The following is a 17,632-nucleotide window of genomic DNA, read 5'->3' as shown; positions in this document are numbered from 1 at the left end:
GGTGAGGGCAGATGATAGAATTGGCACAAAAGTTGACCTACCTTTCGCTAGCTGCCGTGTTTGTCTGGAAGGTCGTGTGGACAACCTGGAAACACTGCACACCATCCAACACGCAGGCCAACGAGATGACAGCAACGTCCAAACCAGTTTGTACGATCCACCCTGGGCACCCCTTTTTACATGGACTAGAAAAAATATGTGTGTGTTTTCGTATGTATGTTTGCATGTTGTTATTTTTTTGTGACTAGATAGAAGCTATACCCACTTGGTCTCTACAGGTACTTCGACTCTCTGGGAAGATCGTCTTTCTTTTCCGAAATGGGCGAGTAGCAGACTTTGCCAAGTCTACACAGAAATAGCCCACCCACCGACCATAAGCGTTCTATTCCACCATTGTCTCGAATCGGTTCTCGTAACTTGTAGCCATAGACAGCAGTTGGCAACAGCAACAATCTGTTCTCCCCTTTTACATTTGTATTTCAATACGGCAAACATTTTGCATGTACAGATTCCCTTTGGAACGTGTGACCCATTTCGGTGTTTGTTGCATGGTGGTGCTGCCACTTGCCTGTCGTAATTGGGCAAGGCAGTTCTCTACCAAACGGTTGAGGAGGAGTTTGTAGTATATGCACCAGCAGAGGCAGTCGTTACCGCAGAGGCTCTCTATGTTCTCGAAACAGCCGGAGATTGTGATTTGGTTCAGCAGCTCGAGTGGGAGTCAATCCGGGGATGTATAAAGCGTCTCTTTGTTTTTCCATAGAATGCATTTCTTGCTGCGAATGCAATGGTCTGTGGCACCCGCCGAGTTGACGTGCTCAAAGAGGGTAGGCACTGGTGGTAGAGCGGCAAGGCAGTCGGTGCATTGGTGGTATCTGTCCTTGGCTTCCAGTTGGCTTCTGTCCTTGGAGAGAACGAGTCGGAGATTGCTCGCTCCAGATAGAGATAGACCACATCGACTATTTTGCCGTCTTCTACGAATCGTTGAAAGAACAGCAAATAGACTTTGCAAAACTGTTGACGGATCTGGTACCGCTTGTAGAAGGTGTGTTCCGATCGCTCAAGGATTTGTTTCTCTTTGTCGGAGAGGAATAGATGGGGATACTTCTCTAGCAGGATCTCGAAGCCCTCTGTCTATGCCATGTCGGAAGTTGTCTCTGTGTGTGTTTCTGTTTGTTTGCATATATTTTGGTTCTATAGTCGCCAAGGACTCATGTACTGCGATGGCGATTCTGGAAACTACGAGAACCTCCCCTTCCTTTCCAGTCGTACAGGATACTTTGGCATTCTTGCAAACGCAGGTAGCCAAACAGGTATAATTCGTCTACATTTGTAGGTAGGCCTTCCAAAGGTTGTAGGGGCGGTGGGGTAGCCTAGTGGTTGAGGCGTTCGCTCGTCACGCCGAAGACCCGGGTTCGATTCCCCACATGGGCACAATGTTTGAAGCTCATTTCTGGTGTAATATTGCTGGAATATTGCTAAAAGCGGCGTAAAACTAAACACATTCACTCAGTCCAAAGGTTGTAGATGTTGTTGTTCTACCAAGATTGCCAGCTAGACATTGGCGGTATCTGGCACAAGATTGCTTTCTACAGTGTTTTCTAGGAGTAGACTGACTTCTCGACACTTCTGTGTGTGGAGGAGAAAATGACATCGGAAGGTGGTTCCACTACTGGCGACTTGAGCGCTGACAGTGCCTTGGCTTGAAATGCGTGTAGGTTTTATGTTGGTATTTACAAAGACCATTGCTGAACTTGTCCTGGAACAAACTTAGTGTGTTGACCTGGTTACATCCTGTCCCTATTATATAGTGCCAAGATCCTGACACCGACAATGTACATCTTGATGCCACTTGTTTGCGAGGGGCGGCGGGGTAGCCCAGTGGTTAAAGCGTTCGCTCGTCACTCAGAAGACCCGGGTTCGATTCCCCACATGGGTAAAATGTGTGAAGCCTATTTTGGTGTCCCCCGCCGTGATGTTGCTGGAATATTGCTAAAAGCGGCGTAAAACCATACTCGCTCACTCGTTTGCGTTGCAAGCCCCTGGCCATCACCAACATCACAAAAGACGTCAGACTCCCATCCTGTGTCATCATTTACTACACCAAACATTCGGGATCAGTACACGTCCCACAGGGCGGTACGACGTTGAAGTGCCAGTTGCAGAGCTGATGATTAAAGTCGAACACAAGAGCTGAAACAGAAATTGAAGGTATTGGTACTAGTTGGCTTTTTGTTTAGCGCCCCACTCAGCAATATTCCAGCTATATGGCGGCAGTCTGTAAAGAATCGAATCTGTATCAGACAATCCAGTGATCAACAACATGAACATCGATCTACGAAATTGGGATACGATTACATGTGTCAACGAAGTCAGCGAGCCTGACAACCCGATCCCGTTAATGGCCTCTTACGACAAGCATGGGTTGCTGAAGACCGTGTTGGTACTACATTGATGCTGAAAACAATTGTTCCAATATAATTACCCTATGACATTCTAACATACTGTTAATCTTTGAGTCGTTTACTTTTTCACGGAAGGTGCCGAGAGCCGGAATATATCTATTTTAAGAAGGGTTGGAATGGAAGAGAGACATTTTCACTTTTGACGATGCGTACCTCACACGGAAACGGTATCGAATCATACACAAATTCACTGTTTTACAATGTAGTATGTATATATATGTTCATTTCAAGTGAGTGAGTGTGGTGTTCCGCCGCTTTTAGCATATGTTCAGCAATATCAGGGCGGAAAAGGGCTTCACACACTGTACTCACGTGTGGAATAGAACCCGGGTGTTCTGCGTGACGGGCGAACGCTTTAGCCACTAGGCTGTCCCACCGCTGCAGTTCATAAATTCGCTATATATCCAATAACATGTGAAATTTGATGTCATCATGTAAATGTTTATATCCTGTACACATTTACAACAAGGGAGTAAAGGCAAACGCAAGAACAGCAATGGGTCACCTCAAAAATTTAATCACTAAATTCGTACTATGACTGGAATCTGAATCATCAGAGTGGACAGATATGACAGTACCAGTGACGGTTGTTGGTTCTGGACCATCAAAAACGCTTTTTGTAGCAAACAGACTGTAGTTACTTACACGGAGGACAGAAGTTGTGTCCCAGGAAGAATCCTTTGTGACAGGTGTAGTAGGTATGGCAGCCGTTGTTGTAGTCAGGGTATCTGTTATCGGCTTGGTTCATGCAGTTGACAACATCAGCGCATGGCCAGAACCCGTCAACAGGGCTGGTGGTGAAGATAGATGCCCAAAACAGTGGAAACGAGCAGTTTCAATGAGAATTGCATGTAATTGTTCCTTTGCATGATCATTCCAAGAGTTGGAATGTTGTTGTTGTTTTTTTGGTTTTGGGGTTGTTGTTTTTTTTGGATACCACCCGGACCCAATAGTCGCCACTTACGACAAGCAAGGGCTCTTGAAGACAAATTCAAACCCGGGTCTTCACGGATGACGCTCATGATATCGTCAGAATCGTACAATACACTCTACACTGTGCAGAGATTTCCTATGGTTATGAAAGCCTTTGTCTCTTGTCAACAATGATATGTTTACGCAATACACAAACGTCATAATGATACTTCGTCATAAAGATACTGCGTCATTATGACGTCATCAAATAAGAATGCATCGATATATGGTATTCCAATTTAACTTAGTATGTAACACGAGGTCTGATTGGTCAATGATCCGGCCGTATAATCAGCATAACGGAAGATTTATGTATCCCTACACTATTGGGGTAGCGCTGTGTCATTATGCAGAAGCCCTAGGTCGTTTCACCCTTTCCCGCTGTTAAAAAAGACACAACAGTATCATAAGTTTTGAGTTCAAACAACTTAGAACTTAGACACTGTTTGGCATGAAACAAGATTTATGACGTCATTATGGAGCGTGACGAACTTCATTTGACAACAGAACAGATAGTGGCCAGTAGTTGAGGAATCACTTAACCTGGTTCCCGGCTCCCTTTGCGCGCACTGACGTTCGTATATTGCGATATGCGAGACGGGGCCCAGCTTAAGGAATCACAATCATTTGCAGCGGCCGCTCCTTTCTGATAACTAGAGGGCGGTTTCAGGATAATTCCGTTCATTTTAGCTACAACACTATAATTTATTCATCATTGTCAGATTTAGTCAGTGTGCACATAATAAACGTGTTGAAGTTTGAAAAGGAACTACTTTTTCTGGCGATGGTGTAAGTTCAATGAGTGATATGATTAACCTTTGACCTAGAAGAACGTTGATCTGGTTTAAATAATGAATTTCTTTCATGAAAAAAACAGCATAAAGCGAGTTGAATTTGAATGGGGATAACTATACTGTGTTTGCCGAATTGAGGACGTATACCGTCGCCGATATAACTAAATTTGCGGCTATATAACCACCGATATAGAATAGAATAGAATAGAATAATACTTTAATGCCTTTTCATGAATTTGTGTTACATCAGCAGAGCTACTGACACATTAGAGAGATACCAAACATGTTTACATAAATTCTTTGATTTAGGCATCTTCACATTTGCTTAAGAGAGATATGGTACTTGGAATAAAGGATGTACGGGCTCTCTTAGTTTTCACAATTGGAACTATGTAGCGGCGGCCTGAGGGGGAGAAGGTTGTATTCCGAATTTAAGTAGTGAGTACGGTCAGATATGATTTTGACAGCTTGATTCACGATTTGCCGCTCATATATTGATTTGTCAAGTACAGTACAGTTATCCCATAAGTAGCCTGCATGCCGTGTCGACCAACATTGCTAACATGATGACAGAAGAAAATAGCATAATTACTTACGTCACGCATCTCGCTTGGTCAGGATCGAACACATCTGTACTGTTACACAGGATCTCAGTTGCCACGCCTTGGTAACAAGTCACGTATGAGAAGCAGGTGTACTCATATATGCCATTTGGTTGGCCAGTACAGTCTAAGCCGGCGGTCACTGGAATGTTTAATTGTACTGAATACAATGATCACGCCGAAGACGCAGAAATCCATTGCCAGTGGTACCGAGAGCAATATGACGGAAGAAAACAGCTGTAATGGCAGACGAAGGTGAAGAAGAGCAGAAGTGGTAGGAGAGGGTAGACGGATGGGACGGAGAAGAGCGTGTGAGTTTAGTTTTACGCCGCTTTTAGCAATATTCCAGCAATATCACGGTAGGGGACACCAGAAATGGGCTTCACACATTTTATTATATACCCATGTAAACTTAGGTTAGTAATACAGGGGTGCATTACGGATGACGTGGTCAAATTCCGTATTGCATCCCAGATTCCTTATTGGACCCCTGCCGGTTCTACATTGCTACGCTATGATTTGTTTTATCAAGTAACAGATTAATGCAAGATAAGAGGGCATATAATAAATATAGAGCGTCGTTCTAGTGCATTAGAATGTTTTGTATTGAACGAGATGTCATGGGCGCAGAGAAACAAGGAGTTCGAAGAACGAGAAGATGTCATGGGAGCAGAGAAACAAGGAGTTCGAAGTTCGTTGTTTCTCTGCTCCCATGACATCTCGTTCGATACAAAACATCCAAATGCACTATAGTGCGTTTGGCTCAAAAGCGGACCGATGAATTGCAATCTAACTCGAAAACTAATAAATATATAATACTCAATGAAACGCTGATCATAATCAAAACATCAGACCAACTCTGTGATATGTTTGCAGAATTTATGTCCTAAAAATTAAAAAGTTGTTTAACAAACTATCATTAAAATATTGACACAGTTCACTATTTGTTACGAGGGAGGAATACAGAGAAAGGGACAGTCAGGTGTTAGAGAAGCACGTGCACAAGTACCGACAAAGTTATTGATTCATTAACCTGTGCTGTGCCGTCTCCATCCTTTCGCGAACACCTGGCTGTCCCTTTCTCTGCACTCCTCCCTCGTAACAAACAGTGAACGCTTTAACCTTTAGGCTACCCAACCGCCCCTTTAGAATTTAGAGCGATGTGTAGTTAACTGGCTTCCCTATGCTATTCCAGTCCTTACTGTACTGTATAAACACTTTCCCACACTTGTATACATGATCTCAATCTTAAATTGGTTCACCACTTGCTTGATAACGAGCTTAGAACCTACAACGTCGATCTCACTGTAATAAAGAAGTTGTCCATTCATACATTGTTATGAACCCCTGCCGGTCTCGGGACCGAATTTCGGTATATTCTCATTTTGATCCTTGGTTTGATAGCTCCAAATCCTTCCGTTACCCACCTCACTCACTCCAAATCCTAAATGCCCCTCAATAAGTGGGCGGTAGGGTAGTCTAGTGGTTAAAGCGTTCGCTCGTCGCGCCGAAGGCCCGGGTTCGATTCCCCACATGGGTACAATGTGTGAAGCCCATTTCTGGTATCCCCCGCCGTGATATTGCTGGAATATTGCTAAAAGCGGCGAAAAACCTCACTCACTCACTCTCACTCACTCTCACATCACACGTAGATGTAATTGTTGTAGCAGTTTCACGTTATATTACGTACCTGCAATGATTCCAAGCAGAACGGTCAAGAACAGCATGTCTGACATGTTCAGTTGAAATACAGCAGGTAACTACCAGGATAAGTATGTCTGCCCTTCATGGGAAGCCACAAGCACGAGTGCAATTGTGAAATTAGATAAGACAAGCAGCTGTTACGAGTGTCCTACAATCCTTTTTATCACGCACAATGTTACCTTGGGAGACCATACACCTTGATTTTCGAATATTGTGATGGCGGATAATGATAACAGTAAAAATGACCTCGGTGCACCAGTAGTGAGTGAATTCGGTTTTACGCCGCATTTAGCAATTTTCCAGCAATATCACTGCGGGGGACACCAGAAATGGGCTTCACAAATTATATCCATGTGGGGAATCGATCCCGGGTCTTCAGCGTGACGAGCGAACGCTTTAAACACTTGGCTACCCCTACGCCCCGGTGCACCAGTAACTGCTGGTGGTCACGTAGCAACGATCAACATACACCAAGCAGAAAGAAGCAACCGTTTCATTCTATATATATTGCACCAAACTGTTAAAGATATAACGTCAAGAGAAAGTAACCAACCTCGATTATCTGCCCCAAACAGGTTCCATTGGGCGTGTTCCAACTATATGAAGGCGGTCTGTAAATAATTAAGTCTGGACCAGACAATCCAGTGATCAGCAGCATGAGCCTCGATATACGCATTTGGGACACGATCACACGTGTCAACCAAGTCAGCGAGCCTGACCATCCAATCCCGTTAGTCGCCTCTTAGGGCAAGCATGGGTTACTGAAGACCAATTCTAACCCGGATCTTCACGGGTTGCGTGTTCCCACCACGTTTGAGGTTAATACAGTTATAAATGTGTTTACGTATACAGGAAGGTACAGGAAGACGATAGATTAAAAAAATAAGTAATGCCGAAAATGCTTTTTGGCTTCAATATCAATATGATGAATTTGATAAAAGCACATATATGATACATGTACGACTCTACCTAGTTGGATATTAAAGCTCAGATGAAAAAATGCACTTGAGGGGTGACATCACAGGAGGAAATTTTGACGTTTTAACAACATTCGTAAATATTCTAAGTACAAACTGTAGTTTTGAAATACAGGCTATAATTATTCATATAGCCTAAACTAATTACCTTAAAAAAGTCTTAATTTAAATCGCATAGATAACCTTGTTCACCCATAAAAGTTTCACTTCGTGTATGAGCACTGAACTGGCGACATGCGATTTGATATCTCTGCAGATATCAAAGATTGTCAGACAATGCATTTCAATAACGTGCTTCAATAGCAGCTTTTATCAAAATTACACAATAATAATAATCAAAATATTCCAAAAGATAAATTCTACAACATATTCTATTCAAATATCACGTAAAGCTCACAAGATATGATTAAAAGTATTCACATTTGTGTTGCTATACAGAGAGGTTTGCAGACAGCCAAGTGACCATGTGGATATCACAGTGAATCAGACTTTGCATGAAGATTTTGTGCAAGGGTTAGGTCATGTGATCATCAATATGAAAGTGAGGCTTTATATTTACAAAAGGTTTTATCATTAAGCTGGATTTGAACCCTAGCACTTTGGATTTCAAGTCAATGTGTTAACCACTAGGCCTCCATACAAGACACTCATACATGCCTGGTTTTACAATGCTGAACATTACTGAATATAACATAACTTGTATTTAGCATTAACACACCCGGCCCGTTAAACACACCTAGGGTGTTTAAGACAAAACAATACAATAATGCGAAATACCTCTAACTGGTCTTGACAACACTTACTACCTGAGATAATGAACTTATTCTGCAGCAGGTATGAGCAAGACTAGTTTGTGAATTGGCCTTCGGAGATCTGAGCCTCTTGTCTTGAGGGTCACACTTCTGACAAAACCACGACCGTCTGGTTCAGTGTCCACTACGCGCGCCATGAGCAAAGCATTCCTGGGGAGGTTATCGTCCTTGACCAGAACAATATCGTTTATCTTGACGTTCCTTTTAGGAGCTTGCCATTTCTGACGTTTCTGAAGCGTTAAAAGGTACTCCTTTCTCCATCTACTCCAGAAAAGCTCTGCCAAGTACTGTACACGTCTCCATCGGCGGCATGCGTAGACATCAGATGCCTGAAATACTCCAGGTGGTGGAATGTAAGCACTGGATCTTACCATCAGCAAATGGTTGGGTGTCAAAGGTTCTACATCTGACAGATCACTGGACATTGTTGTCAGAGGCCTATAATTCCAGATCGACTAAACTTCACACAGGAGTGTTCTATACAGCTCATCATCAAGGCGTTGACTGGATTCTTGGAGAAGTGGGTTGAGAACACTACGGACAGACCCTATCAGCCGTTCCCATACACCTCCCTATGACTGGCTGAAGGTGGGTTGAATTTCCAGGCGATGTGGATATCAAAGTGAATCAGACTTTGCATGAAGATTTTGTGCAAGGGTTAGGTCATGTGATCATCAATATGAAGTGAGGCTATATATTTACAGTCCATGCAGGTAACAAAGGTACTGTATGGTGATCTACCTTCACCTTCAGTTGGCGATCTCTAGCCTTTTTGTATATTGTATTGTCCCAATAGTGCTATTAGTTTTAAACTTTCCACGCTAGTTTTAATTCTAATTGTGATATTCTAGTTGTTTTACTGTCCTTCGTCGCCAGGTTTGTATAATATACATATATTCCACTTCAAATTCAAATATGTTCTCGTCACGATATGGCTGCAATATTGCCGATGTGACGTTAAATAATAACTCGCTCACTCACTATATATTTACAAAAGTTTTATCATTAAGCTGGATTTGAACCCTAGCACTTTGGATTTCAAGTCAAGTGTGTTAACCACTAGGCCACCATACAAGACACTCATACATGCCTGGTTTAACAATGCTGAACATTACTGAATATAACATAACTTGTATTTAGCATTAACACACCCGGCCCGTTAAACACACCTAGGGTGTTTAAGACAAAACAATACAATAATGCGAAATACCTCTAACTGGTCTTGACAACACTTACTACCTGAGATAATGAACTTATTCTGCAGCAGGTATGAGCAAGACTAGTTTGTGAATTGGCCTTCGGAGATCTGAGCCTCTTGTCTTGAGGGTCACACTTCTGACAAAACCACGACCGTCTGGTTCAGTGTCCACTACGCGCGCCATGAGCAAAGCATTCCTGGGGAGGTTATCGTCCTTGACCAGAACAATATCGTTTATCTTGACGTTCCTTTTAGGAGCTTGCCATTTCTGACGTTTCTGAAGCGTTAAAAGGTACTCCTTTCTCCATCTACTCCAGAAAAGCTCTGCCAAGTACTGTACACGTCTCCATCGGCGGCATGCGTAGACATCAGATGCCTGAAATACTCCAGGTGGTGGAATGTAAGCACTGGATCTTACCATCAGCAAATGGTTGGGTGTCAAAGGTTCTACATCTGACAGATCACTGGACATTGTTGTCAGAGGCCTATAATTCCAGATCGACTAAACTTCACACAGGAGTGTTCTATACAGCTCATCATCAAGGCGTTGACTGGATTCTTGGAGAAGTGGGTTGAGAACACTACGGACAGACCCTATCAGCCGTTCCCATACACCTCCCTATGACTGGCTGAAGGTGGGTTGAATTTCCAGGCGATGTGGATATCAAAGTGAATCAGACTTTGCATGAAGATTTTGTGCAAGGGTTAGGTCATGTGATCATCAATATGAAGTGAGGCTATATATTTACAGTCCATGCAGGTAACAAAGGTACTGTATGGTGATCTACCTTCAGTTGGCGATCTCTAGCCTTTTTTGTATATTGTATTGTCCCAATAGTGCTATTAGTTTTAAACTTTCCACGCTAGTTTTAATTCTAATTGTGATATTCTAGTTGTTTTACTGTCCTTCGTCGCCAGGTTTGTATAATATACATATATTCCACTTCAAATTCAAATATGTTCTCGTCACGATATGGCTGCAATATTGCCGATGTGACGTTAAATAATAACTCGCTCACTCACTATATATTTCCAAAAGTTTTTTATCATTAAGCTGGATTTGAACCCTAGCACTTTGGATTTCAAGTCTAGTGTGTTAACCACTAGGCCACCGTACAAGACACTCATACATGCCTGGTTTAACAATGCTGAACATTACTGATTTAATAACATAACTTGTATTTAGCATTAACACCCACCATGAACAATCTCAGGGCTCAGTTGCAGGATTTTCTCACTTACTGTAACGTGCCTTACTGGCAATCACAAACAAAGCCCCAGCTCATAGAAAACATCCGGTAGCACTAAAAGCCAATCCAGTACATCACTGACGAACTAGCAAAACAAGGCCACATAGTTCTGCGTACACCAGTACGGCACTGTGAGCTCAATCCCATCGAGCTGATCTGGGGTAACTGTAAGAATTTTATTGCTCCCAATAATACCACATTCAAGCTTTCAGACGTTTAAGAGCTTGTGTATGCTTCTTTTGCGAGAATTACCCCAGAAGTGTGGCAAAAGGCTCAAGACCGTGTTCTCAAAATCGAGGACGAATACCGTCTGCGGGACGGCAATAACGTCAGCCGAGTTGCACCTGTTGTAATTCCGCTAGAGTCCTCGACCAGCAGTGATACCGACACTTGATATTTTGAGACGGTCCCTGACATGTACTGCCCATGCGTTACATGAACGCTGTCACCCTGACTGTCTGCCAGGTGAGTCACAATATAGTTTGTTTCTTAGAAGTGTGGGTCGGTGGGATAGCCTAGTGGTTAAATCGTTGGCTCGTCACGCCGAAGACCCGGGTTCGATTCCCCACATGGGCACAATGTGTGAAGCCCATTTCTGGTGTCCCCTGCCGTGATATTGCTGGAATATTGCTAAAAGCGGCGTAAAACTAAACATCAGTCAGTCAGTCTTAGAAGTGTTTCTACCATGTTTTTCGATATTTTACGAGTAATCATTATGATTAGGGAAGGGTACATCGTGATTACTCATATACCATATTAGGTCGAGGTGGTATACATGATTATATATGAGTTTTGAATCTGAAATATCAACCATTATCAAATAATTGCCAAAAAGCATTTTCCAAGCATTTCTGGCATTACTTTTTTTTTTCTCACAGTCCCTGAACAATATTATATTCCGTACAGCCTCGCCCTCCCTGCAATGCTAAAGCCCTAAATGAAGCAATCTAGATTTGATCAGGTTCGTCTCTGTGGGGCTCCTTTTCAATTTAAACGGTTTTAGTTGTTACAATTAAAATTCAGACACTAAGCGTTAGTCTAACACTATACATATTAGAAATTGGTCAAATGTAACATGTTATTGAGTCCCATCCGTGATAAGAGTGGCCATATGGACCTCGGATGATACATGTATTTCCTGGCATGGATAAGTTTTTGGAAATTCTATTCCTTCGTGTAGTGACTGTATGACCTCATAATGTAACAGGTGCAGGTCTTATCTCATTTCACAACGACATTCACGCATGCTTCTCCCCACAAAACGCAGACGCTCATCGGCCTGTTAGTTACCTATTGTAGCGCTACTGAATAAGTCGTCCCGACCAGGTATGCTGTTGTGGATTGTTCTGTTGGGCGTCATTGCAGGTACGTCTTTTACCTGTCACTGCTACCACAACTACGTCTACATGCTTAAACGTGGTGAAAGTGAGATCGAATTCCAGTATATTCGGATTATGATCCTTGATTTGATAGGGGCGGTGGGGTAGCCTAGTGGTTAAAGCTTTCGCTAGTCACACCGAAGACCTGGGTTCGATTCCCCACATGGGTACAATATGTGAAACCCATTTCTGGTGTCCCCCGCCGTGATATTGCTGGAATATTGCTAAAAGCGGCGTAAAACCCAACACACTCACTCACTCACTCACTAACTTGATTTGATATTAGTCCCCTACCACGACAGCAACTACATCCCCTACCATGACAGCTACTACATCCCCTACCATGAGAGCTACTACATCCCCTACCACGACAGCAACTACATCTCCTACCACGACAGCAACTACACCTCCTAGAAAGACAGCAACAACAACTCCTACCATGATAGTTACATCACCTACCATGACAGCTACTACATCCCCTACAAAGAAAGCTACTACATCCCCTACCATGACAGCAACTACATCCCCTACCATGACAGCAACTACATCCCCTACCATGACAGCAACTACATCCCCTACCATGAGAGCAACTACATCCCCTACCATGACAGCAACTACATCCCCTACCATGACAGCAACTTCATCCCCTACCACGACAGCAACTACATCCCCTACCATGACAGCTACTACATCACCTACCATGACAGCAACTACATCCCCTACCACAACAGCAACTACATCTCCTACCAAGACAGCAACTACATCCCCTACCATGACAGCTACTACATCCCCTACCATGACAGCAACTACATCCCCTACCATGACAGCAACTACAACTCCTACCAAGACAGCAACAACATCCCCTACCATGACAGCAACTACATCCCCTACCATGACAGCAACTACAACTCCTACCATGACAGCTACATCATGACAGCAACTACATCCCCTACCATGACAGCAACTACATCCCTACCATGACAGCAACTACATCCCCTACCATGACAGCAACTACATCCCCTACCATGACAGCTACTACATCACCTACCATGACAGCAACTACATCCCCTACCATGACAGCAACTACATTTCCTACCAAGACAGCAACAACATCACCAACCATGACAGCTACTACATCCCCTACCATGACAGCAACTACAACTCCTACCAAGACTGCAACAACATCCCCTACCATGACAGCTGCTACATCCCCTACCATGACAGCAACTACGCCTCCTACCATGACAGCTACTACATCCCCTACCATGACAGCAACTACATCCCCTACCATGACCATGACAGCTACTACATCCCCTACCATGACAGCTACTACATACCCCTATCCCTACCATGACTACTACATCCCCTACCATGACAGCATACACCCCTACCATGACAGCTACTACATCCCTACCATGACAGCAACTACATCACCTACATGACAGCAACTACATCCCCTACCATGACAGCAACTACATCCCCTAACACAGACAGCAACTACATCCCCTACCATGACAGCTAACTACATCCCCTACCATGACAGCTACTACATCCCCTACCATGACAGCTACTACATCACCTAACATGACAGCAACTACATCCCCTACCATGACAGCAACTACACCTCCTACCAAGACTGCAATAACATCCCCTACCATGACAGCTGCTACATCCCCTACCACGACAGCAACTACATCCCCTACCACGACAGCAACTGCATCCTTTACTTCTGACACCACTACAGCAGCCGCTGCATCCCACGAAGCAATCTCCCCCTCCAAAATTATTACGATTTCCGCCAACCACGCAGCTACCATAGCAACAACAACAGCACCAACAACGTTTCTTCTGTTATATTACTCCAGGTACTACTGGCAGTGATCAGCTACATATTTAGCGTGAACATCGTATTCAGTATAATTACACATTCCAGTGACCACCGGACTGGACTGCACTGGCCGACCAGATGGTATATATGAGTATTCCTGCTTCTATTTCGTGATGTGTTCGCAAGGAGTGGCCGTTGAGATAAGGTGTAACATTACAGATGTGTTCGACCCTGACGCAATGAAATGCGTGACGTAAGTGTTTTTATGTTTATAAACAATGATATACTTTATATAAGAGACCGCCTCCGTGGTGTAGTGGTTAGAGCGTCCGTCCGGAGAGCGGAAGGTCGAAGGTTCGATTCCCGGCCGCGTCATACCTAAAGACGTTTAAATATGGTTCTTGTTGGTCCCTGCCTGGCGCTCGGCATTAATGGGTACAACAAGGACTGGTCGGCTCGGAGTCAGTATAATGTGTCTAGTGGGGTATCCACGCTTAACTGCGGCATGGTATCTCAGTGAGCTAGCACTATAAAACCAGCTTAAGTCTGGACTAGTACAATCAGCCACACATACACACGCATGCACATCGTCATATGAGATTGACATCCAATGATCAAGGGGAAAAAATACCGGCGCCTTGAGCATGTACTAGTTGCCTGGATATGTGCGCCATATAAATATCCTATTATAATAATGCAGAACGCTGCAGAAGGCTGCAGTGTTGGGGAGTCTACATATTCTCCGGAAAGTTCTTGGCGGGTTCTTTCCTGGGAGAAGTCCCATTCGCTGTCTGGGCTGCGTGTAGAGGGGGCAAAGGCCCTGAGCTGATGATGAGCCTTACCAGCCTGACTGTGCCAGGATCACCCAAACCCTCTCTGCTGCATTTTTCATCTTAATCTGTAAAACATATTGATAATAATAATAATAACCCCTTCTTTAGCACAAACAGCATATCTTAAACGACACGATGGCATGGCTCGTTGCTTTTACTACCGTCTCAGACATGTCTGTGGCTTTGACTCCGAGGTCCATCCATGGTACGACCCTGAACATGTCCAGGGCGTCATGGAAAATGATGCTTTCAGACTTCTGTGGAATAGGCCCGGGCATATACAGCCTCAGAAGAATTCCTGCCAACACACCCGATCTTGTCCTTTTTGATAAAGCCAATGAATTTATTTATATCATTGAATTTTCTGTCCCTTTTGACAGCAACGTGATTGGCAAGATTCAGGAAAAGCATGATAAATATGCGGACCTCGCCTTTGAAATGTCTCGCTTGCATCCCAAGTACACTGTCGTCAGGCTCCCAATTGTTCTCGGTGCCCTAGGTTTGGTACCTCCTGATCTCTTGGCGCAGATCAGGAGAGTGCCCAGATTCTCCACCGGGAGCACAGCCCTTCTGACCCTCTGGGTAATGCAGAAGGCTGCAGTGTTGGGGAGCCTTCATATTCTCCGGAAAGTTCTTGGTGGGTTCGACTAGGCAGTGTTTCCTGGGAGAAGTCCCATTCGCTGTCTGGGCTGCGTGTAGAGGGGGCGAGGACCCTGAGCTGATGGTGAGCCTTACCAGCCTGACTGTACCAGGATCACCCTCTCTGCTGCATTTTCATCTTTAATCTATAAAACATAATAATAATATGGGCCTGATGATGTACGCCTGTCCGTGGTGGGCCTAGATAGGGGAACTTTATTCCCTGAACCAAACGTACATCACCCAGTTAGGGCTGGGCCCCCGAAGCTGGTTTTCCACTGGGTTACCGAAAGCCAAGGAGTATCCCCCCACCCCTCAACTCCTCAGCCCAGTCAGCCTTCCTACGGTAGTGACACCAACCTTACTGGAGATGGGACTTGCCACAGGGGAAGACACAGAGCCCGACCAAAAATATCTTATTCAAAGCACCTTAAAACCACACTAATGGAGTGTGCGAAAGCGGCAGGATGGCCTGCGATTCCACGTGTCAATGGCAAGTCGCTTAAGCTGCATTGGACAATGCCATGCCCATGTATGCTTACCTGACGGAGCAAAATCTCCGAGACCAATTCCGGCTGCTTAAACATCTCATTCCCCGTGAGCCAGTTCAACCCATAATTCGAGCCCGTCAGGAACTTTTGCATGAGCAGAATGCTCAAGTGGCAGCAGACCCAAACTTCTGATGGACGTGGGCGTTAACCTCTCTCCTCTTACTGGTGCAAACGCTTCGGGCATAGAGCCAATTGGCCCCGAAAATTCTTACCCTTCTTCTTCTTCTTCCTCAGTTGCTGGGCCCGTATTCTCGAAAGTGTCCCAGCTAAGATAGATCCTAAGTAGTTAAGACAGAAGTTAGGACATCCTACCGTTAGGATAATACCCATTCTCGAAATGATCCTATCCTTGTCCTAACTTGAGCTACCGATCCCAGCTAGGATAGCGAGCTCTTCAGCAGGTGAGATAGAAAAATATTACCCATGATTCATTCCATAAAAAAGACATAATATAAGGAAATTCATCTTTTGATGGACTTAATAAATTTAGAAGAAATTATTCGATATTTTCATCACATCATAGGAGTTTTGTAGTTTTTTGAAAATTCATTTTTTGACAAGGCGATAACAATTTTACTTCAGATTTTGAAAATCTGCCAAAAAAACAATAAGGATATTAAAGATATGTGCAAAAAATATTTTCATTGTATTTGTATTTTTATGAAATCATGACTTGAACTCTCATGATGCGTCATCTCACAGACTGAAAAATTCACCTAGGAAATAATCAGGAGTTATTTCCCCTATCAAGTTGGCCTTGACATTGACATTTCACGGTAATGTGACTGAAAAGAGCAATGTTGTGATTAAAAACGCCAAGAATAGGTAAGAATTATACAAATCTCTTTTGTAGACCTGAAGAATATGTGCATCGCAACAAGTGTGTCTATTCATTACCGATAAATTGATAATATAAACTCTATAAACTCTTCGTAACACATTAAAACTGTGTGCTGTTATAAATTCAAATGTAAGTTATAGGCGAGTTATTTTGTTTGACAACGTCAAAATTGGTGAACAAACAAGAACCACACTATGTTGACTTCCACTAAGATAGACTAAGGACAAGTCAGAACCTATCCTAGTATTTGTCCTAAGTTAGGATATCCTAGAGCTAGGATACGTTTCGAGAATAAGGTAGGGCACCTATCCTAGACCCTAGGATCAAAGTTAGGATATCCTAGGGCTAGGATCCTTTCGAGAATAGGGGCCCTGAAAATCCTGTTCACATTTTGTTCAATTCTATTTATGAGGAAATTTATGATTTATCTTTAGAAAAACGGAGGCCAATTAAACAACTGAATGTGTCTTTTCCCAAATATGAAATTGATTTACTCAATGAAGCCTGTTACGACGAATTGTAATAGCAAATTCTAATAACCCTTGACGTAACTTGTAATAAATACATAAATTGTAAAAATATTGACGTAAATTGTAATACGCAAATTGTAATAACCCTTGACGTAAATTGTACTACTTGCAGCAAATTGTAATAAAAATTGACGTAAATTGTAATAAATACATAAATTGTAAAAAAAATGACGTAAATTGTATTACGCAAATTGTAAATTGTAAAATTTTTAGTTGCGGTTAAATGTAATAAATATTTACGTAAATTGTAATAACAGTTT

General features: G+C 43.2%; 2 protein-coding genes across 2 annotated transcripts in view; one reads left to right on the top strand and one right to left on the bottom strand.

Annotated features, from left to right (window-relative positions):
- Positions 1-2,078: 2,078 nt before the first annotated feature.
- LOC124264310 lies at positions 2,079-6,663 on the bottom strand. Its single transcript, XM_046699058.1, has 4 exons — positions 6,521-6,663; positions 4,825-4,972; positions 3,108-3,253; positions 2,079-2,190 (listed from the first exon to the last, which is right to left on the bottom strand). Exons 1-4 carry the CDS (start codon positions 6,564-6,566, stop codon positions 2,096-2,098), a joined length of 435 nt encoding a protein of 144 aa, XP_046555014.1. The 5' UTR covers positions 6,567-6,663; the 3' UTR covers positions 2,079-2,095.
- A 5,326-nt stretch (positions 6,664-11,989) lies between these two features.
- LOC124264311 (chondroitin proteoglycan 2-like) overlaps positions 11,990-17,632 on the top strand; it is a 34,039-nt gene continuing 28,396 nt past the window's right edge. Inside the window, exons 1-2 of the mRNA XM_046699059.1 lie at positions 11,990-12,136; positions 14,084-14,231. Of these exons, the coding sequence (XP_046555015.1) occupies positions 12,100-12,136; positions 14,084-14,231 (185 nt within the window). The 5' untranslated portion in view covers positions 11,990-12,099. The remainder of the gene's footprint in view (positions 12,137-14,083; positions 14,232-17,632) is intronic.

This window comes from Haliotis rubra, unplaced genomic scaffold (genome assembly GCF_003918875.1).
Source record: "Haliotis rubra isolate DU_JTF1 unplaced genomic scaffold, ASM391887v1 Scf92, whole genome shotgun sequence".
In the NCBI taxonomy this organism is placed as follows: Eukaryota; Metazoa; Mollusca; class Gastropoda; order Lepetellida; family Haliotidae; genus Haliotis; species Haliotis rubra.
This window is presented reverse-complemented; position numbering and strand designations above follow the sequence as displayed.

Excerpts from the sequence above, each read along its gene's own strand:
- LOC124264310 (XM_046699058.1), bottom strand. The coding sequence starts at position 6,566 with ATGTCAGACATGCTGTTCTTGACCGTTCTGCTTGGAATCATTGCAG. Across the intron at positions 4,973-6,520 it reads TCTGCTTGGAATCATTGCAG|TGACCGCCGGCTTAGACTGT; the intron begins GTACGTAATATA and ends TAAACATTCCAG. Across the intron at positions 2,191-3,107 it reads ACACAACTTCTGTCCTCCGT|CTCTTGTGTTCGACTTTAAT; the intron begins GTAAGTAACTAC and ends TTTCTGTTTCAG.